We start from the raw sequence: 22705 nt of genomic DNA, 5'->3' as shown, positions 1-22705 counted from the left end.
CAATTTCTAGAATAACACTGAAATGCAATTATATGTCCCTACACAGTCTTCAAACGCGCCTGAGGAAGGTGACTTCACCACCACCATCAACCACCGAAACATGTATCAATCAAGGGCTCTGATAAGCCGTCAGGTCCCTCCAATAGTTTTGTGAAACGTCACACACGTTGGCAGACCCTTTTGTAGAAAAGACTAGTGAATGATAACTGAGTATTTAAAGACATCCAGGCAAGGAGATATGAATCTAGCCAACTGAAAACTAATTGAACGACTTGGTCAAACATTGATGTAGATTTCCAATAACCATGGATGCATAATTGTAATTGGTTATTTACAACGCGCCTGCGTTGCTCCGTGTCATCTTGCTTCCAAGGCGTGCACGTTTCCCCTGAGCTATCCTCCCGGGACAAAAAGAAAACCAAATGACTAGGCAATTTGGTGTAGCCCCACAAGATTGTTGGGACACAAGTAAGGAAGCACTTGTGTATTTTACTAATTTTGGACCGTTTTTGATTTCTTCTTTTGTTTATATCTTCCCTACACATTCTCAATGTGCCTGTATTGTGTTGGCAATAAGGGATTCTTGCCGAGACTTACGAAACCATAGCCCTCCTTTTCAGGTCTTCCATTTCCTTTAAACTACATGTCCAAGGTTGTGTCCCTTGGCCCTCTGTCACTTGTGTTTAAATGCTTAATTTGTATCTTGTCACATTCGACATCATATGTCAATTTTAAGTATATCGGTGAAATAAATACTTCCACAACCATTGTAAATCTTGCTGTGTTGTTGTATCTTGTTGTGTAATTCTAGAAAGATGCCAAGCGGGATATCAGGTCCAGATACCCCTGTATGCCAAATGTGCTTATTTACAAAAGCAATAAGAAATTCCAGTGGTGGAACCATATGTTTTATGTAGCATCACTGTGTACTCACAGGGAGTATACACCCAGAGGCGTAGACAGGTTAGGGCCTGAATGGGCAAGGCCCACCCAAAATCTGTGAATGCCCACTCTTCAGAGCTTGTGGGCATTTGCAGATGTAAATGTTGCTGCCATCTGCCCAAATACATTAGCTTCAGGCCCCACTTGTGAGACAATCCTGGCTACGCCTCGCTTTTGCGCCTTGCACAGGGTTCCAAGGTAGTACTACCGTCCGATTTGGAAACCCACGTATGGCGTAATAGCACACATGTTGTCTACATGCCTCGCTTTTACGCTGGCCTAAGCGTAAAGCTCACGAGTGGCATAAAAAACGCCACAGTGAACATAAGCTCCAGTGTGTTTCAGCTGAGGATAAGGATTTAACTCAGTGCTTACATCTTCAAGCCCAGGGAACTTTAAAAGCCTTATTTGAGCAAGGCATTGTTCCGTTTTCTTTTTCCTTGCTGGGTTTGTAGCCGGAAGCCCATGCACGTCACTACACGCATGATCCAAAGGCTTATGCATGTACATGGGAATCAGGAATGGGGGGTGGGGGAGAAGACTTTCTGTCCATTATTTACAATACAAATCGTTAAACTACTAATAACAAAATGGCAAGAAAAAAGGGACTGGGTGATTCACTCTCAACCACCCAGCACGAGACATCATTGGCACAGCGCTAAGAGGTGCAAATATGACACAAGGGAAAGTTATGTAATCCACTAGCACCAATGTGATCGGTTTTGTTTGCCACACTCAATATTAGGCGTACTACAACGCTCCCTGAGTGCGCACATGACAAAACAACAGTGTGCCTCCCCCCCCCCCTTACTGATTCACAGTTCACGCCTCCGCGCGTGGAGGGAAACCTTAGCTGATACGTTTCACATGAGGGCACTGATGAAACTATACGCGTCTGGCCTCAGTCGGAGCGAAGTCCCACTCGCGTGAGGCAGAGCGGCCCAGCACCAGCTTCCAGCCTGAGGGTGTCCCCTTTGAAGGAAGTGGCAGCTCGAGGTCGAGCGGTCCAGTGCCAGCTTCCAGCCCGAAGGAGCCGGGGCAGGCCCGCGTTTCACCCGGCGATGATCGACACAATGGAGGCCGTGCCTTTCCCGAGCAAGGAGCAGCACTGCAGCGGGCTGGACAACCCCAGTTTCACGGTGAGTCCATTGGTGCCCGGGGTGGGGTCTAGTGGATGGAAACTGACTCGTGCTCCAGAGAGTGCTTCCCTGGGGCTCTTGTAGGCTCTTCTGTCCTCGTGCAGGGGGTTTCCCACATTAATAGGAGAGGTCAGCTCCTAGACTACAGTTGCCACATTTCTGACTACGTCTCGGGGGGAGCAAATAACCACTTTCAGGTTGCTGTGCTTACATTTAACAGACTGGTGCGTTCTGGGGGTGATCGCCTCTCTCCCTTTTTTTCAAATAGCACCAAGAAGCCGAGAGCGATAAGTGGGAAGAGATCGTTGAACTGTAAACGCGGTGCAAGGCGAAGCGCGAAGGCATTGCTGTTTCCTGTTACTTGTCAGGATTAAGTCGCTCATTGAGTCATGGGCTTTCTCGTGCATTCTGGTACTCGTAGTACTGCGTGGGTGATTACACTTCTAGTACCAAAATGCACAGAATAAATACTGCGCAGGGTAAGTACTCTGCTTACCTGACATGGGAGAATTTGCATGATACATGAGCCCTTTCTAGGAGGATGGCTCCTTTTTAGAAAACCTCGGCGCAAAAACGCAGCTCCATGGTGTCCCGCGCCGGGGTTGACCCCCTCAGCAGGCCCTCAATGTTGAGCTGTGGCGTCTAGAACCAGGAGGTGTGCACCGTGCTGTGAACTAAGAGGGTGTAGCAGTGGTTTAAGCACCTGCTCCGGAGACACCGCGGTGCCCGTTTCACAGGTGACGGGTTTGCAGCCACTGTACAAAGTTACCACGTGACTTCATGCCACCAGACGTCGCTCTTCAAGTTGTTTTACGTTAATACGTTGTCTTTTAGTGAGACTAGCATTCGGGTAATGCGTTGATGCCCAGGGGAGCCGGGATGTTGACTGCGGGTCACGTTTGTCTAGGAAGCGAGAGAACGCACAGCAACACAAGTACGCATTTCAGCCCCTCCCCGGTGTTACTGGTGGCGTGCAGTGCCATTCATTTGGTCAACAGCCATTTATATAAAAACAGTCGGGCCAGGTGGGTCGTCACCGGGACACCATCAGAGGCGTTGTTTTGGGGGGAGGGGGCTATAGCCCTGGGTCTTTTGGTGTAGCCCCGTATGGAAGCTCAGGGACTACAACCAAAAGGCTAGCTAGCCCCCAGTACCGACATTAGCGAAGCCCCCGGATCTTTTCCAGACCTAGCAACGCCCCTGGACATCATGTTTCCAGTTTTATACTTTTGGCGCCACCGAAGCAATGCGATCTTCAGAGGCAGGATGGGTCCTGCCTGAGGCTCCGGGAAGGTTCTGGTGGTAGGGGGGGCAAAGCCCAGCACCCTCAGTAATATGACCAGAACCACCATGGGGGTGCGCATGAGAGGGGGCGCCATTCCAGCTGAGAAGGCCATAAAGGTGAGGGCTGCCAACCAGTGCAGGAGAACAGCAGGGGGGACCACCCCTATACCTCCCCTTCCCACGCTTGCCCTATTCCTCAATAGGGGAGTAGCACCCCGGGGTCCTCATGGAGGGAGTATCTTCAGCGGGAGACATTCTTAGACAGCAAAGTCTGTTCCAACCGTAAGGAACCTTCCAGATGACACTAGCCAGCCTGACCAGCCTTGGGTGGGCGGACCGTTCTCCAGCAAGCTGTGGCACCTGGGGGCTCTCCAAGCCACTCACCTGGGCACTTCCCACCTCCTCAACCCTGATCTTCCTTCCAGCCATTGACTATAATCCCACGACCTGACCCAGCACCCACACTCCCTGATGATCCTCATCGCTGTGCCTGAAATGGCAAAACATACAAAGCAGTCCAAATCCAGTGACCTCCTGGACAAGATAAGTGGGAGGAGCAAAATGAAAAAAATACAAGGAAACAGGACACGGTCATTCCAATACAATACAAATCCATATCCCTCAGATGCTAGACCCTCAGCTTCACCCCCTGGCAACTAAGACTGATCTAAGGTCTAATCGTACAGGGCAGCCCCACGCTGTTCTGCTGGCCTAATGTGTTGCACTGTAACAGCAACTGCAACTGTAACCCTAAGATCTGAATGTAACCGTAAGCCATAAAAGTAACCTTAATCATTCAAAGTAACTTGTATGTAATGTGCTCGACGTGCAACCGTAACCATAAGCAATGAGAAGTTACCGTAACCTTAAGCAATGAAACATGCATGTAATATGCAGTAACTGCTACTGTTACCTTAAGCATTGAAAGTAACAGTAACCATTACCGTAACCTGTATGCAATGTGAAGTACTGTAACAATAATGTAACCGTAACGTTGAGCAATGAAAGTTACACGTATGTAACTGCGCCTTGATGCCTAAGGGTTTAGTGCGCTATACAAATGCTAAAATAAATAGATACATGACTTATTTAAAGGAGTGCCTTCTGGGAGCCCATTTAGTTAATTTTAAGTGGACAGATTACACGTGCCTCGTTTGTGAAACAGTGTCCCAGTTACCCGGGTCATCTTATCTCCCTTTAGATATAGTTAATATTTAAAAGACAGGCCTGGTTGATCATCTCAAACACGGATGATTTATCAGCCAAAGTCCCTTTCCCAAGATAAACTAACGGGAGTTGTGCCAAACCAGCCCTGCCCGCGGTTTCCCCAGAAGATTAAGAATCCTTTCTTCGCCTGGATGAGTGCCCGAGGACCCAGCGGACCACCTTTCCTGGGATTTCATTTAATAATGACCTGTTTTCTGGGCGCTATGATCTTGCTTTTCTTCAAAAGAAGAAAGGGCCTTGGAGCGCCTGATCCAACATGTGTAAGGGGAAGGCCCTGTGCGCAAAGGAGATGTCCAGGTGACATGGATTCAGTGCACGCGGACCATAACCTGGAAAGGTGGATGGGTGGCAATGAAGACGTGGCCTTGCACATGCATGTAGCATACCTGTCCATATGCCCCATTCTGCTCCGGAAATGTTAGTCCAGTCCGTATTGGTAGTGAATTAATTTTTTGTGTTTGTTTTAATTGTAGGGCGTGTCCATATGACGAAATGTGAGTGTTTTCAACAAAGATAGAAATTATATGATTGTATACGTTTTTGAACGATTGGACACTTCATTAAAATGTGTAATTTTGGAAAGAAAAATTCAAATGAAATATTTTCGTTTTCTCCAGGAAATAACATTGTATGCAATTCCCTTAGCACTGCAACAAACCAAGAAGGACAGGGAGCCCTATTGTTATATTTGAGGGCATTGATCAGGGACTCTGAGTGTCCTACTGTAGAGAGTGAGGATCTGAATGAGGTAAGAGATGATGGCACCAGTAGCAAGTTGAAATGATGGCCACAGCAGCACCTGTGTAGTTAGCCTGGTCATTTCCCAGTGCAGACCTGGTCATTTCACTGCAGACGACTTCCTGATAAGGGCCTGCAATCTGACTTGGACCCTTAGAATCCAGCATTGCAAGTTTGTGTGTGTGTGTGTGTGTGTGTGTGTGTGTGTGGTGGTGGGGGGGGGTGGGATGAAGCCTTGAAAAAAAGTCCTTCTACTCCCTTCCCCCAAATGCAGTGCGAGCAATTCCATATGGTCTCATTCGCTCCCCCAAACCACCCACCCCTGCCCCAATCTACCTTTTAGGTAACATTAGCAGTAGATGTCACATTTTAACGCATAACAAAACAAATTAAACTGCAGAAACATTATAGATGCAGGAAACTCCTCTATTACAGCTCGCTCCAGGCGCGCTGGGGAAAAAATACATGCAAACCTGTTCATTTGCAGATCGATTGCACCAACAGAAATGACTTCACAGAAAAGGACGTCACAAGGAGCGTCATCAGTCTTTGATACTTGGAGGCACCATGGAAGGGACTTTAGAAAAAGTTTCAAAAAGTAAGCCAAGTGGCAAATAACTTTGTTGTGTAAAATACCCAAATTACACTATTATATATGGAGCTTCAGGCTTTTTGAAATTAACCGCATGATATAGTAGCATAAGCTATTAAGTGAATCATTTACAGAGCTGCAGATAAGACACAGTGTGAATGATTTCCCAGGATCACACACTTTGGTTACATGGTGAAACCGGGATGTGGAAAATGTAAGCAACTGAGCACATCTTCAAAGGTTTAGTTGATAATTTAATAAGGTTTAGCTTTGCATTTCATGTGCTTAAATAATACTTTATTTATAGCAATGCCTTGGAAGCATACCACATTACATGTCTAGCCTTTCATAGTAAACTAACTATACACTATATACATTGTCATAGAAATATGTTGAGCAATAAGACTATGGCGTTAGTTTTATTCTCCCCACCCAGCATGCAGTCACAAAAGCATCATGCAGATTAATGTGAGCCGTAACAAGTGCCCCTTGTGTTTTAAAGCCATACTCATTGTTCCATAAAGCATGCAGCATTATGCACCCTGCTCACTCCCTCCCATTCACATTTCTAAAGGGACAAACATCCCTGCTAATGGTCCCACCTCCCTCCCATCAGTGCCTATTGACTCACAGTGAAATGCTCTGTTGACAAAGAGCATCGTGAGAGCCCCTCTACTGTCCGGCGCTCCTTGGGATGTTGCCCTGGCAGCGGGACACCTCTCCCGTTCAGAAAGAGTAAGCTATCCTACTGCCAGGAGAATGAGGGTGCTGAGCAGGAATTGCTCGGCACACGTAGTCCTGCCAGCGGAACACCTTTCCCATTGGGCACCCTCATTCCCGTGCCGAACAGGAGAGGGGTCCCACTGACAGATGTCACTGTCTGCCCCCCACACCCCTGCACTCCTACTCAGTGCGCCACTCACCCTTCCCTAACGTAGGGAGACACGTGCCAGGGTTGTACTGAAGACTGCGGCCACAAAGGTGAGGGTATGGGTGGAAGAAAGCTGCCACTTCTTCCAGTTGAGGAGCAGCCTGTAGCATTGCCTACAGAGAGTTGCACACACATTCTTCACAGCCTATGTGGCCTTGAAAAGAAAGGAAGGTGAGATTGGCCAGCCCTCTAGGTAATTAGCACACTGATGGCCAGACCATGCATACCAAGGGAGGTTCTATTCTCCATTCCACTGTTGGTCTAGATATGGCAGTGCAGGGGATGGGTCCTGTTCCCCGCCCCCAACTCTGATCATTCCCTCCCTTTCCCCCTGTCCCCTGCCACCATGTGAAACCCCACCACCGCCCCACTTCTTACCTCTTGCTGCTCCGCCAGTCCCCTCCGACCCCCTCCATACCTCTCCCTCTCAATATTGGAAAAGCATATGCAGCAATCCCGAAGGGCTGGAGTTCAAACAAAGTGGGTGGTTGGCGATTTGCACTTGGGAAGATGTGGCTCTTCAACCAAGGGAATCGGGGGAAATTTGTGAACACTCTGGGGGACGAAGGAAGCTCGAATGGCAGGGCCGTGAACTGGTAGTGTTGAAATTGGTGCAGGAATCCGAGGTAGACATGGTGTTCCTTTACTGATACATGACGATGGGAATTGTGTGAGTCAATTGACGCAAACAAATCTTGTGGTTGAATGAAAGGGAAATAACCTACAAAGTTACCATCTTGTATTTGTGATTGACTAGCTATAGATTTAAAAAACTTGAGGTCCATAACTAGCCTGAAGTCTCCCGACACCTCCTGTACGAGTAAAATGATGCAGTAACTCTCCACTGTGGTGGTACTGGTGCAACTGCATTTTTCAGTAACACTGTTATCGCATGTGCTATCGCCTGATGTTTAATGGGGTTCCAGGAGCTGGGGTGGCAATTTCCTGTAAAAAGCAGCACAATTCTGGAACTCCCTTCCACCTCCCTGTAGGGAGGACCTCCCTTACTGTCAATTCAGATCTAAGACTATCCATTGGCTCAAGGATCATGACATATAACGCCCCCTGGCTGCGCTACACTACCAATGACTGTAATTATGTATATACTTGTTACCAACTGACCTACGCAGGTACAACACAGGATACCTCCTGCATCTCTTGTATATAGGACTGTATATTTTGCATATTTCTTGTAACCATTTGCCTCTGCGGCTTTCATTGTTTTTGGATGCTCCAGTACTGTACCCTAGCTGGACCTCATCCGCTACTGTATGTATGTAACCAAGCTTCGCAATCCTCTTGATGCCTCTGTGCCTTGTTACCCTTGGGTTAGGTGCACAATATAAATAAAATACAAATTGGACCTGAAGGCGGAGAGGAGAAGTCAGTGGCGCAGCCCACCTGTACCACCCATGTGTCTTTGGATTCCTCCTTAACATGCCGAAACCTCTGCAGGCCACTGGGACAGACTCTCCATAATCCGGAGCCATACCTTCTGGATGGGCTGAGTTGAGGATTAAGCAGGTTAGATAGATGGGGTTCTATGTGGGGGGATGGTCTCCTGAGAGGGGATGATCTGTAAAATGTTGGGCATATATGATTAATGATGACCCAGGCCTGCGCACGTTTCTTCATCGACTCCTCCATCCGAGGACCAAATAGCTTTGACCCCAGGAGAGCGAGATGCAGCCGTAGGGATTTTTGAGCTGCATTAATCTTCCAGGGTCTGATCAGAACTGTAGTGACTGTGACTAGGTGAATGAAGATTCACTCCCAGGAAATGGCGCTTAGCCAATCAGGTGGCTGGAAACGTGGGTGAGAACTGTCAGTGTCCTGCCCGTGTTGCAGCAGCCACCGGAGCCTCTTGCATGGGTGCTGCCATGCTTTTTCAGAACCTCTGCCCCCGGCCCCTCCACCAGCCCCATCCCCTGGCCCACACATAATCCCCAACCCTCACTCCTTCCCCCTCACTCTTACCTACTGGCCTGCGGCTCCTGACCTCCTTCCCCCATTGGGCACCGCCACAGAAATATATAAAAAGGGACTTAGTCCTGGTTTTATACACCACGGCGGAGCCCATCCTGTTTTCTATTTTTTTTGTTCCCCCGACAGGATATCTGACGTGCAAGACATGCACAGACCATCTTTCGTTGACCCCCCTCCACCCCCCCCGCTCTCCCTCCTTCAGCAAATTCTCGCCCCAGGGTGTGAAGAGCTATCACCCCCTTGTTGGGAGGTCCACAGGGCGGGTGACGTCCCTGAGACCTCGCCAAGTGGTTGACTAGCAATGCTCAAGGCATTCTTGCGGGAGTCGCTATTGTTAGAGAGGGTGATTTGAAGGCCAGACTCGCAACTAGAAAGTGGCCGGATTTCTGTTGCCCCCTGGTGTGCACCGGTCCCTTGCACATGGGTTATGTATGTGCATCACCCACGGTGCTCCCCACCAGGCCCTTCACCCCTGTACCTGATCGTGAATGAAAGGCTGTGCAGCCGTGTTTGCTCTGCCCCAGCCTGAAAGACGCTGCTGGCTATTTCTGCTGGAGCTTGGAGCCCGGCAATACTGGCATACAGCGGGAAAACGGGGTGTCTGTGTGACTGACACTGACACTGACACTGACTGACACACATACACACACACACTCACTCACTCACTCACTCACTCACTCACTCACTCACTCACTCCCCTCCCCTCCCCCCCCCCCCCCCCCTTTCGGGCTGACAGATTTGATCTGGCCGCATGGCTTAGGAACCGAGGCCGATCCTCATTCCTCCAATTTCTCTGGTTGGATATGCAGTCATGGTCTGCCGTGGCAAGAGAACACAGATCAAGAAGCAAGCAGAGTTTGTGTCACAGGGTCAGTGCTTTGATGGACGCAGTAGCGGTCAGCAAACCGAGGAAGGGCGGGTGCTTTTTGGGGGTCATGAGTTAGAGGCCCTAATTCACCGTTGGTGTGGTAGGGTAGTTTTGGAGACTGTCTCGGCAGGCGGAGGTTCATGCATGTGATGAGGAATACGGATGAGTGGGGGGTTGCGGCACTCCTGAGGACACTGGGCTAGTCAGCAATATATATGAAGGGGTATTCCTGCTGGGGGGGGAGGGGGATGTTCTTTAAAACTGAAGTTGCTGAATGGAAGGAGCGGTATTCTGAGAAGCGGCATACATTGGAATGGTGCATGTATTAAGGTTTCCACTGCATAAATGCACACTGGTAAAAATCGCAGTTCTTTCATCGGAAGGGCCGAGGCTTGGTGAACAATGTCCTGCTTTGAAATGTTCGAAGAGCAAGAATTCCTTCCATTTAAGGGCACGATAGCTGCCCTGTAATCGCATGTCCTGTGGTCTTCAGCTAGTGCTGGCTTTTTTGGTAGCAATACTTTGCTTCACGAGACGGTTTTGCCATATAGGTGGGGTAGGAGAGAGTGGGGTTAGGGTGGCTGGGTGGGACTAGAGAGAGTGGGGGTGGGTGGGAGTGGAGAATGGGGGAAGGGGTGGGTGGGTTTATGGCGCCCTGATGCCTGCGGGCTCCGGCACGGTATAAATAAAGAAAGAATAAATAAATAAATAACATTAAAAAAAATAAATGTGTGGGTGGGTGTAGGGTGGGTGGGCGTAGAGTGGTTGGGGAGTGGGGGTTGGGAGGGTGGGGATAGAGAGTGAAGGTTGAGTGGGAGTAGAGAGAGTGGGGTTAGGGTGGGTGGCTGTCGGGTCAGTGGTTGGGAAAATGGTGGAGGTGGGTCGGAGTAGATTGAATGTCGGGTGGGTGTGCTAGAGAGAGTGGCAGTAGGGTGGGCTGGGTGAGAGAGGGTGGGGGTATGGTGGGCTGGGGTAGAGTGGGTGGGGTAGAAAGAGTGAGCATATGGTGGCCAGGTGGGGGTAGAGAGAGCAGTGTAGGGTGGGTGGTCTGGGGAGTGGGGCTAGGTTGACGGGGTGGGGTAGTGTGGATAAGTTGGGTGTAGAGAGTCAGGATTGGGTGGGTGAGATTAATGAGGATGGAGGTAGGGTGGGTTTGGGTACAGCGGGGGGTTAGGGTGGGTGGGGGTAGAAAGAGTAGGGTTTGCGTGGTGGTAGGGAGGGTGGGGATTGGGTGGGTATGTGTAGGGAAGGTGAGGTTGGGTAGAGCAGCTGGGGGTGGGGTGCGGGGTGTATAGAGAGTTGAGATAGTGTAGGGTGGGTGGCGGTCGAGAGTGGGGATAGGTTAAGTGGGCTGGGGTAGAGAGCATGGGGCTTGGGTAGGTGGTGGTAGAGAGGGTGGGGTTAGTGTGGGTGGAGGTAGAGAGGGTGGGGATTGGGTAGAGAGAGGGGGTAGGGTGGAGAGGGGTGATGAGAGTGGGGCTAGGGTGGGGGTAGAGTGGGTAGGTGGTTGGCAGGGTGGTTGTAGGGTTGGTGGGTGGGGATTGGGTCGGGATAGAGAGGTAGGAGTTGGGTGCATAGGAGTGGATGAGTGGGTGGTGTGATGAATCCTTTGTAGTCATCACAGATTCGCCGGTGGTGACCACCTACCATGTGGCCAGGGAGGCAGCCACTACCTGATCCTGACCCTGGGAGCGGTTCATGAGGGAGGGTCACATAGGAGGAGACCGCTACCAGGGAGATGTCATGACTTCACTGGACGAGATGCAGTATCTTCCCCCTGTCCCACGAGGAAGACCCCCTTATACCCGAGGAAGACCCCTCTTACACCCAAGAGCCTTTTCCATGAGGTAGACCCTCTGATGTCCCAGACCCTCATGGCATACCACGTGTTCCTACTGGTGGGAGAAGTGGACCCTCTTCTTGTTTTTATGGCCAAACACACAACCATGGCACTAACTCGCACTGCTCCAGCATAACCCATTTTCTTCTAAGGTTCCTTATTGTAAAACCAGTAAACAGAACTATTCCAATACCATGGGCCTCATTACGAGGTGGGAGGTAAGGGATTACTGGCACCGGTAAGGGCACGGGTGCCGGTAATCCCTTACCTCCCTACTACGAGTTCCCTTTGCGGGTCCTTCCATAACGCCTGGTTTTTGCAGGAGTTAAGGACGGGACCCGCAAGGGACTCTGGAGCTAATAACAGTACCGCAATTTGCGGTACCGTTATTAACGCCTTCCCCTTTCCCATTGAGTCCTATGGGGGCTCAAATGGGAATGGGGAATGGCCCTGGTGAATGGGGAATTACCGGTCCCTCCGTCCTCAGAATTGACCGGTAATTGCTCCATTCACCAGGGAGGAGTCGGAAGGGTTTTGGAGGCAGCCATGGAGCTAATAGCTCATGGCTGCCTCTAACCTCGTAATGAGGCCCCATGTATTTAACAATATCAAGGAACTTCAACTCCCAGAATTCGACAATTACTGAGACGAGAGATGCAGGAGTTTGAACTATATACCAAGAACTTGAACCACACTGAGCAGCATAGTTGTTTTTCGAAGGCACCTGTGCGCAGGACATTTAAACCTAACAAGAGCACTTTTAAGGGAGACTGGGAAGGAGAAGACGTTGGCTGCTGTTGTAGAACTCAAGAACAGTGTGTTCTGGTGTGGTGGAGCAGAAGAGGCTGCTACAGGAGAGACACCGAAGCAGAGAATGTAGTGCCGTACAGACGCCGTGAGCTGCGAGGAAGGTCCTGGGCGCACAGCGAGTCGAGAAGCTGGCGTTCTCCATTTTGGATCCCGAAGGGAAGCAGACGTACAAGCGGGAAGCAGCGAGGGAGGACAGAAGAACGTCTACAGCCTCCAGATTTGAAAGCGGGTGACATCAGCACGCAATCAGAAGTGCGAACCTGACCGGAGATGCTGAGTCTACCCAAAGCTAGTGGGGACCCTTGGGCACCACCAGCAAATTGAACATTGTAACTTTGTGAATACAACAAAATGCTTCCATGAATACCAGAAGGCAGAAAGGCAAACCTCAATGAACTGTAACTATGTGGCAAACTCAAAGAAACATTACCATGAATATATCAACCCGAGGGTCATACCGGCAATGTTAATGATACAGAAAGTATATAAGAAAGTCCTGGTAAAACGAGACACCAGGCGAAAGAAGCAAATGAAAAGCCCTGGTAAGCCAAAGACACCAGGCGAATGAACTATATATGAGAAATCCTGACGAGCAAGAAAGCAAGCAAGCAATTGATATAAATATAAAAGTCCTGGCAGGGGTGTATACTAGGCAAGTGAAACTCAAAAGTAAAGACCTAGCAGGTGAGTACAACAGGCGGTGGGTGTTGCATAAAGGAACCTGGCAGGAGAGTAAACCAGGCAATTTGCAAGCCCCAAGTAATAGTAAAGGAAAGAATGGTGCTGATTTATTGAACCCTGCAAAGTTTGATGTTAAAGAACAAATTTCTATCCTGACCACAGAGAAAGTTGCACTAAAAGAAGACTGTTAAGGACTTTGTTGCATAAACCAAGAACCTTGTGAGTCCAAAAAAGATGCCAAGGAACTGTTTACACAAGTGACTATTCGTAGTACAATTGTGAATCCAGGGGTAGGGATCCACCGACTGGAACTAAAGACTCCCGCCTTGGAGAACATTTTTGTTGGAATTGCACTTTTTTTAGTTGTGAACACTTTTTGGCCAGTTGAAGATATTTTCCCTTACACATTGTCATTTGTTTATAGTGGGAGGGTCAGGATAGAACGTTTTGGACACAGTTTTCTTTCCAGTTATTCACATCCTGACACAGACAGATCCTTAGTTTTGGTTTAGAGTCAGGGAAACTCCTCTTTAGCATAGGGCCAGAGAGGCATTTGTTCAACGCCCCCCCCCCTCCCCCTTTTTTGTTTTCCTTTAATGAATATCTTCTTGTAAAAACATGACAACCTTGTGTCTGGCTTTCATTTCTGACTCCCCACAGTGGGTAGAGGTGGGTGGGGTTAGAGGGAGTGGGGTAGGTGGGTTATGGTAGTTGGCTGGGGGCAACAAATATGAAGACAAAGCAGCCTGCGGAGGACTTGTCAAAAAGAACCCAAACAAAACCCAACCAGTACATGTTATGGGGGTGGGGTGCAGTGGGTGGGGGTAGAGCGAGTGCGAATGGGGTTTGTGGGGGCAGAGTGAGTGGGTGTAAAAAGCAGCCTCAGGAGGACAACAAACCGATCTGCCGTCAAAAGTAGCCCAAGAAATAGCCCACATGTGCATGAAAAATAGCCTATTATGATCTCAATGGCAGCTGGGAAATGGAAAACCCAGCATTGATTCTTACAGAGCTGCTGATTGGAGTAAATATTGTTAGGGAGCTATTCACTGGGTAGACCTGCAGAGGAGTCTGGAAATTGAGATTTTAGTGATAAGGCAGTAAATTGCAGCACCATGATCCACACACGAGCCTTATCTGGATGGCAGCAGCAGTGGCGCAGCTCACGATGTGTGGAGGACTGGATGGGCACCTCCCCCTTGGTGTGCTGGTGCTGGAACACCGGGAGACGGGATGGCAGCGTGCTCCGCTCTGAGGGATAGAAGTTGATGAGAGAAGACCCTAGAGAGACCCTGCAGGACCTAAGAGGAAATGCCCTAGTCTTTTCCTTCGACAGCGCCAGGAGGACCCGGATTCAAATCCCCGTAGAGAAACCTGGGGAAATGTAAGCGGTACTTAAATTAATAAAACAAAAGCCTGAACCCCAAGGAATGGACAAATATTTAAAAAGGAGCCCGGGATAGACAAGAATACAAAAAGCAAATAAAGTGAATTTACAATTGTAGTAATAGAAGCCCAACTGGCCAACTGAGAGAGAGAGCCTAAACAGAGATCAGAGTGGAAACACCCTTGCAGCCAATCCTACAAGCAGGGCTTCCACCAATCGTCAGCCAACGGGATGAGCAGGAGTCTGGCTGTAAAAGCAGAGCCAGCTCATTCTGAACTTGTCTCAATCAGGGATAGTTTCCCTGTACTTCTTTCCAGACGCTGCTGCATGAAGAGGAGCTGTATCCCGATGGAGGAGTTTCTACCTGGGAGAAAGAGCCTGGACTACCCTGCACCACTGCCTGCCTGGAAGCTGCCTGAAGAGCCTGGAGGAAACTGATTGACCCAGGGGAAAGGAGAGTACCCCTGCATCTCCACCTAAGCCGGAAAGGGGGGGAAGAACTGACCTGCCTGAGAAGTTTAAGCTGACCCGCCTAAGAGGCTCAGGTGACTAGCTGACCCAGAGGAAAGAAGGAAAGTACCCCTGCAACCCACCTAAGCCAAAAGGGGAGAAGAGCTGACCTGCTTGAGAAGCCTGAGGATAAGAAGGAGAGTACCCCTAGAGCCAGAAAGATGAACGAGCTGTCTCGCCTGGGAAGAGGCTAAGGCAAAACCATGCCAAGATCCTGGTAAAGGGAGACCAGGACAGAGGCAGGACCCATTAGAGGAAGAGGGACAAAAGCAGAGATCCCCTGGAGAGGGATTACAATCCAAGTCCCCAGAGGACACGAGGGGCAAAGAAGAGAGAAGGAATGTACTACTTTTGAACGAAAGGGGAGTCCTGCTGAGAGAGCGGGACGAATCATCCAAATCCAACCACAGGACCCAGCAGACCCCTCGCCTGAGAGGTCCTGCACTTAGAAGACAGGTCCCAGTTTTATTGCTTCATTTAAGAGGCCCTGTTGTTTGTCTATCTTAGGAAACCGTAAGACAAAATCTCTTTTGGAATTGTTGGACATTTGTTATTTAGAGAAGGAATTTAAGTTAGATATTCTACCTTTAATACTTTTCACCCAAGGGAAGGACTTTAAGCTTATATTGTTCCTTGCACCATTTGATTTAGCTATTCTGACAACTCCCTTTCAAGGAACGTAGGAATAAAGGGATTCAGGAAAGCTTTATTTTAAGTTAAAGGATTAGTTGTAACCAGTGAGTTTTCATTAGGGATTTTAGTACTTTGGGGCACCTTTTTTACTTCATAGGTTAAGTACACCTTCAGTTTGTCTATTCACACAGGGATGGACATTTATGTCACGTATGTTTGAACATTTTGCTTTATACTTTAAACCCTGTTCTGGTTACACCTGTTTAAGAAGACCTCAAAATCTGAGACCCTTCTGTATGCCAAATGGTCACATTCATCATGTATGCCCACCAAATATTCTCAGTTCAAAACCCCAATACCGAGGTTTCCCAGCCTGACGACGGGGATTATTTAAAGCATGTGAATCCATGATCAATCTAATGCTGGAAAAATCTTCGACTAGACTTGCCACTTGCTCATGCGCCCCATCCCCTAGCCCTCACTGTCATCTTCCCCGCCCCTGCCATGTCTACACCTTTTGTGGGCTGTGCAGTGCAAGGTGTTGGAATTTTTTACTGGATCCATTTGGCATCATGGGCCTCCTGTCCTAACAATTTGCAATACACAAATAATGAAGCACAGCTATCAACTTGGCACCTTAATAATAAGGGGTTATTGGCCTTTACATTCTGGAGAGACAGAAGTCCCATCCCAGGGTGAAAATCAACAATTTCCAGAGGTCAGAGGCCACAGCAGTGGGCCGTTTGCAGAAGGTTAACCTGTGATTCCAGATGAGATGAGCACCCCAGTCAATATTGGAATATCATGCAAGAAAAACAGCAGGGACACTGAGACAAAAAAGAACCATCACGCATTATATGGGTCCTGGTCTGGCCTTTGAAAGATAAGCAGAGAGGAGGAGGAGGAGGAGGAGTGGATTGAGCACAGGTGTCCTGGTTCTTTGTAGGTCATTACATCAGCAGTCTGCTCTGCTCTTCCTCCACCCCGTGTAGCCTTTTTCTTTTTCATTTCCAATGGGACACATTTTAATCCATCAGTTCCGCAGCCGGGTTTGTTGGATACTTGTCATTGGCCACAGGCTTCACTAGCCACTGCTCGTCAATGCGAATCTCGCTAGACAAGCACAACCGAAGTCTGAGCTCCTCGCTGGAATATTGGATGTGCAAACATAAATCGCGTGGTAGAGATGTTTCCCAACACCCCACAGTATGGTATACTGTTGGTAGAGGGAAAAAGCACAATAGTGCCAATCCTCTCACAGCCGACCTCAAGCTCCCTCGCGTACTGACCGATCCCTTTGGCTCCCAAGCCATGAGGTGGATTTCTTCACACCCAAGAATAAAACCTACAATACAGTTACAAAAAAAAGCTTGCTGACTCTACAGTGCCTCCCCCCTGGCCCCCTGGCAGTGTGTTCAGATGGCGCTCTTGTGTCATGTATATTGTTGTGCTTCTAGTCTCTAATCAAGTGCCCCTCCTTTTATTTGAGATAAAAAATTACACTTTGCACAACTGATACTCATTGATATTTTTTACTATAAGGCATTCAAATATAAAACGGTTTTGAAGGCAAGTTTCTCACGCTCCTGTCTGGGCAGAGTGCTCGCATTAAACTACTAATGCCTTAAACCTAAAATTGGCATAAGCCTACGTATGCATAAGCATAGCATGATACGCTACCATGCACTCTGCACCATCTACGGGATGGCATTCAGTGTGTGCTCTGCAGGACCGTGGATGAGGAGATCTGTTGGTTAGAGCCAACGCTTTGTGCAGTTTGTATCTAGCGGTACATCGTGGAGAGGCGCAGTTGGGTTAGCACTATCGGCTATGGAGGGGAGGGGGAAGAAATAATTGTGTTGCCGTCTGCTCGCAAAGACAAAGGGTATCTTGTAGTTGCAAAGCGTGCATTGATGGGTTTGCTGATATTAGAACTGATGCGGACGGATACTGTAGCAATGAACTCACGCAGCTGAGGTGTGTGGTTCTCCTGCAGGACATGGGCTCAAATCCCAATAGGGTTGACTCTGCCTGGGAATATGGACTCAAGTAATGCAGGCGTTGCGTTGCTTCTGAATCTGTAACAGCACAAGCTGTACGGGCAGTCTCCATTCCCCTAATGGACTGTGAGCATTTGAATGATGTTCGTGAACGTTTTTTTTAACACTGACCTGGACAAGACTGATTAACCTGCAAATGAAATGCAATTAGGATCTGAGCTTAAGGCCGGAAGTAATCTTAAAATGATAGTAGCAGCCAAAGTTCGATTCGGGCAATGCAAATAAAAATATATAGAACATGTCTACTGAGTTTGTGATTGTATGAAATAATTCGCTTTTTAAGAAAACATTTAGAAACGGAATAATGAACAAAACATGTAAAAATTACTCATCCTTTCATCATTCTGAAACTGATTAATTTAAACACTTTATTTGGGAGGGGGAAGTAATAACGGACTTTTTAAAATGTGTGACAAAACACCTACAACTGTTTTCTCAAATGCTATTTTCAAACATATTATTCTTGTATGCCTATTTTTATCTTGTAGGAAATTGGCCAACAAATCTATCCTATGTGTTACCCATTAGGCCTCTCTAGAAAGTTACTGTAATGCTCCTATATGGTTTCCGCTAGGAAAGCAAATCCAGGCTTTCTATGGTTAATTGAGAAAATCAGAGTGATGGGTAGAAATGATTGTTCTAATGCGATTTAACCATTGGCAAGTCTGACATATTAAAACCTATTTCATCCTTCAAAGATGAAGATGGGAGACGGATGCAGGTCTGTGCACAGTAGGACTGTTTGCATACCCTCGCTTTTCCCACTGAATACATGTTTGCATTCCCTCGCCTTTCCCACTGAATACCTGTTTGCATTCCCTCACCTTTTCCACTGAATACCTGTTTGCATCCCCTCGCCTTTCCCACTGAATACCTGTTTGCATTCCCTCGCCTTTCCCACTGAATACCTGTTTGCATTCCCTCGCCTTTCCCACTGAATACCTGTTTGCATTCCCTCGCCTTTTCCACCGAATACCTGTTTGCATCCCCTCGCCTTTCCCACTGAATACCTGTTTGCATCCCCTCGCCTTTCCCACTGAATACCTGTTTGCATCCCCTCGCCTTTCCCACTGAATACCTGTTTGCAATCCCTCGCCTTTCCCACTGAATACCTGTTTGCAATCCCTCGCCTTTCCCACTGAATACCTGTTCACAATGCAACATATCTCCACCTTTCCTGTATTTATCCAAGTTACATTGTCCAGACATCCTTCCTTTGGACACATTTTTAAAACGGCAATGTATTCATATGAGGGAAGTCTATTCCTTATATACAGGGACAGTCCGCCCCATTGTGTGAGAACTGCCTGGAAAAAGGAACATGGATCCTCCCCAAAGCTTGTGAGCTGTGATATATTTGAACTAAGAGATAATCCTTTCCAGGTTACTTATTGCGAGCTTACACAATGAGCGTTTTTTTTCTGCAAATAAAAACAACAAAATGATTGTTTGGCAGTGGAGCCCTCTCGCTCCCCAGACAGCAAGGCTCTCCTTAACAATGCAATAACCACCTGAAACCTTCAAGTTCTTAAAAAGTATGCTTAAAAACGAAAGAATATGCAATTGCCACCGTAGTGGTCAGTGGTCACACTTTACTTCATGTGGTGCCATTCAATGGTCCTTAGACACAACACACAAGAGGAAACCCACCTCAACTTTGCCAGGACCAAAAAGTGGGATCAAAGGGCAATATACAAAGCGGGAAGGTCCTGGTTATCTTCAAAAACGAATGAAGAAGAAACAATGTTCAGCAAATGTAAAATATGTATTACAATTACAAATCTGCAAAATTACTAAAAAAAAGTATGTGTTTTTCGAAATATAAACAACATTTTCCTATGAATATGTCTTGGCCAAGGATTCACAGAAGTAAAAAGAAGGAACCGAATGACAAGTATACGCAAAGGGACCCTAGGTAAAAAAGTGAGGTCCTAGACTATAAGCACATATCCATCTCCTATGAAACAAAAACCTGAAGTGCTACCACCACCAAAAAAAAGACAGTGTCATATTTAAAACAATGTGGTCAAATGAAGAAGCCACTAATGTTTGAAACCCACCTAGGGTTGTACGCCTAGGACTGAATTGACATGTCAGCCCTGCCTCACTTGGAACTGCTTAATATTAACCAAGGTAAGTCTGGTGGATATCGCAACTCAATCTGCCTCTATCCCAGGATTAAATCAAGCGCAGAAAGCCTAAACTGTGTTAATCAGTCGCCATTCGACAACGCCTACTCGAGTTTCGACTTTGTTGGGACCAAAAGAAAGTTCCAGGGCCAAGCCTTCATCAGGGCGAGTATTTTACTGGCGAGATGGTCAAAAGTGAGGTTCTGTTAAAAGCAACATAAAACAGTGCTGATTGTGTGGCCAGAATGTTCTGAAAGCTTTATCCATGCACGCCCTAACAACCTGCCTGGAAGACAATCAAAACCATGTTACCACTGGATTTAATCACTTACATAGTTTGTGGCTGGAACCTCTTTGTGAATCTCTGAAGGGTGTCCCTTCAAAATCTGGCAGACCTCAGGGGCACTATCTAGGAGTCTGAAAAAACAAAGGAGTTTGGTCTGAAGAAATCAAAGGCAACAGAGCCGTACAGCACTCTCCATATCAAAGGAATCCAGGCTAAAAATCTCTTCTCCGACATCCATCTAAGAGCAGGTTTCGCCTAATCTCAAGTAGTCCTCAGTCAATGCTAGTGCTGCAATAATAAAGGACCAAATTCAAGGTAGCCATGTTGGTAATCACCAAGGAGAAAAATATACATAAGTGTGTCAGAAGGAGAATACATAATACATGTAAATGACCCTGTTAAGAAAACATGATAGTAAGTGACTGGGGGTGATTTCGCACAATGCTTGCGATTTCCAACTGTGCATGGATGCTGAAGAAAATATAGAGGAAACGTAAATGAAAGTGTGTCCTTCTTTGCATGGTGGAACAGCACTGTTGGATGTGAGCAGTAAGCATGCTGCATCCACTCGCCTAGATTATTAGAAAGGATGGATCACGCCCGAAGACGCCTACTCGAAATCCCCAGTGTGGAGAGCAGCTAAGAAACTAGGGTAGCTAATGAGGATGTGAACCGTCACGTGAGAAGGTGGAAAAGTCCACATGACCTATGGTCAAAGAGTCTCGCTGGCCACTATGAGACGCATACCCAAAGGTTGGAATAAAGCTTGCTGACAACAGACTGAGACCTATTATTGGCAATTTTGGCGTAACACTGGTGTAGAACTCACAGAAAATGTACGAATGTGCCAGATTGGTGCATGGGGGACAGAGACATAGTTATAGCATAGGGGGATCAACGAAGGCCATTGCTAGGAAACATAATGGTAGCAATGTACAATAATTAAGGATGGTTTGTTTTCCCAGCATGGTAGATGCATACAAGCAGAATTCACACTGATGCTGTTGAGGCCTGACTCCTGAGTCTTGAGGCTCAAAATTCAACGTTGTTCAAACCTGACTAGACATTGTAGGTGCCATAGTTGTTTAGACCCAGAGTGATCTGGTCCATGACCATCCATCTAATATCACAATCAGTGTGGCCATGATCAGTGTAGTGTTGCATTTCAGATCGTAGATCGATGTTCGCAGATGCGCGCAGAGACTTTCCTGGTAATCATCCCAATGTACAACGTTTGGCAAGGGCTTTGCCCCTTTTATACATTACGGGAGTTACAATTTGTGTGAGTCTTCAAAGTCCAATTCACCAAGATAATTGTTGGTAGTGGTAGTAAGACTGAACTCGCAGACACTACAATTATTGCAGGGGTGGTGGGGGGCCACCACGGGGTGTAGTGACAAATGTCAATGGTCAGTCATGGTGATATACCTAGGTCCTGAGTGTGAAATACGGGAATTGGACTAGTTTGCTACGAATGTCTGGTCCTCTCCTAAGGGCAAACCAGGGCAGTTTGGATGCACAACCTGTCCTGCAAACCAGGCCCCAGTATTTTTTTGCATTTTTAAATCCTGGATGTGTTACTAGAAAAGGCGGGAACACAACAGTCTGTTGCTCGTATTGTGATAGAAGGTTATCTCTATAATATGCCTGTTTGACCACATGTTTCAGTGACTTCGATGGATAAACTCTCTCTCAGTCAATGTAAAGCATTGGCACATCTCTTGTAGTCATCTCTAAAACAGCAATTCTTTCTGACCCTCAGTCATGTGGTGTCCGCTCCGCTATTCCTATAATTTTTGTGACCTTTGTGAGAAAATGGAGGGTGTCTCGCCCGCTGGTCCCCGGGGATCGATCTCTCTCTCCCTCTCTCTCTCTCTCTCTCTCTCTCTCTCTCTCTCTCTGTCTCTCTCTCACACACTCAGGTGGCCAGGGCATAGCCATCGCCTTTGGATCCAGACCCTGGAGGTGGACCAGTACAGGAGGGTCACCTGAGGTGCGGTGTCTTTGGGAAGTGGGGGTGAGACAGCCAGCAGCGAGACGTGGTATCCACCCTATTTTATTTATCCAACCCATCCTTTATGTTAGGATGCTCTGAGTTCCCAAATTCCCCCCCCCCTTCTTACACAAACACTGAGCCGAGGAAGAGGGTGACTGAGAGTAACAACGTTAACTTTCACACATCGTGCTTGCCATGCCCCGCTCATCGGGTCAGGCAAATTCAGCCCCTTAATTCTAAGTGCATAAACCAGATACCAATTAGCTGTCCTCACACCAAGGAAAGGCAAACCCCAAAGGCACACTCTGAACAAGGCAGAACACGAGAAAGAACATGCCTTCCGGGATGAAGGCAAACCTATTGGAGCAGAGCGACAGAGCAAGTGGTGAAAGCAGCGCGTCGGAAAACCCCAGAGTTCCCTACCGCAGGTTGTTGCCTCCGACAGGCCGCAAGAGACACATGGAGAAGGCCAGATCCCGCAAGTGAAAACTGCACTGTTTTTCAAGGATGCCAGCGACCCTCCTGGGTGAACGGCAAGCGACCTGAAGTGTGTGTGTGTGTGTGTGTGTTTAAAGTTTGAAATGGCAACATATTATCACAAGTGAAGGCTGCACGCGTGTGAATGAAATGCGAGGAAAGGCAGATCTGTGAATGAACTTTGAAGTA

General features: G+C 47.7%; 1 protein-coding gene across 1 annotated transcript in view; it reads left to right on the top strand.

The window, feature by feature from the left end:
- The first annotated feature begins 1722 nt into the window (after window positions 1-1722).
- The window catches only part of LOC138513701 (solute carrier family 23 member 1-like), a 520832-nt gene continuing 499849 nt past the window's right edge, over window positions 1723-22705 (top strand). The window contains exon 1 of the mRNA XM_069628778.1: window positions 1723-2081. Coding sequence (XP_069484879.1) covers window positions 2004-2081 — 78 coding nt within the window. The 5' untranslated portion in view covers window positions 1723-2003. The remainder of the gene's footprint in view (window positions 2082-22705) is intronic.

This window comes from Ambystoma mexicanum, chromosome 12 (assembly GCF_040938575.1).
Source record: "Ambystoma mexicanum isolate Mex_15411 chromosome 12, UKY_AmexF1_1, whole genome shotgun sequence".
In the NCBI taxonomy this organism is placed as follows: Eukaryota; Metazoa; Chordata; class Amphibia; order Caudata; family Ambystomatidae; genus Ambystoma; species Ambystoma mexicanum.
Note: the sequence above shows the minus strand (reverse complement) of the source record. Positions and strands in the feature narration are given on the sequence as shown.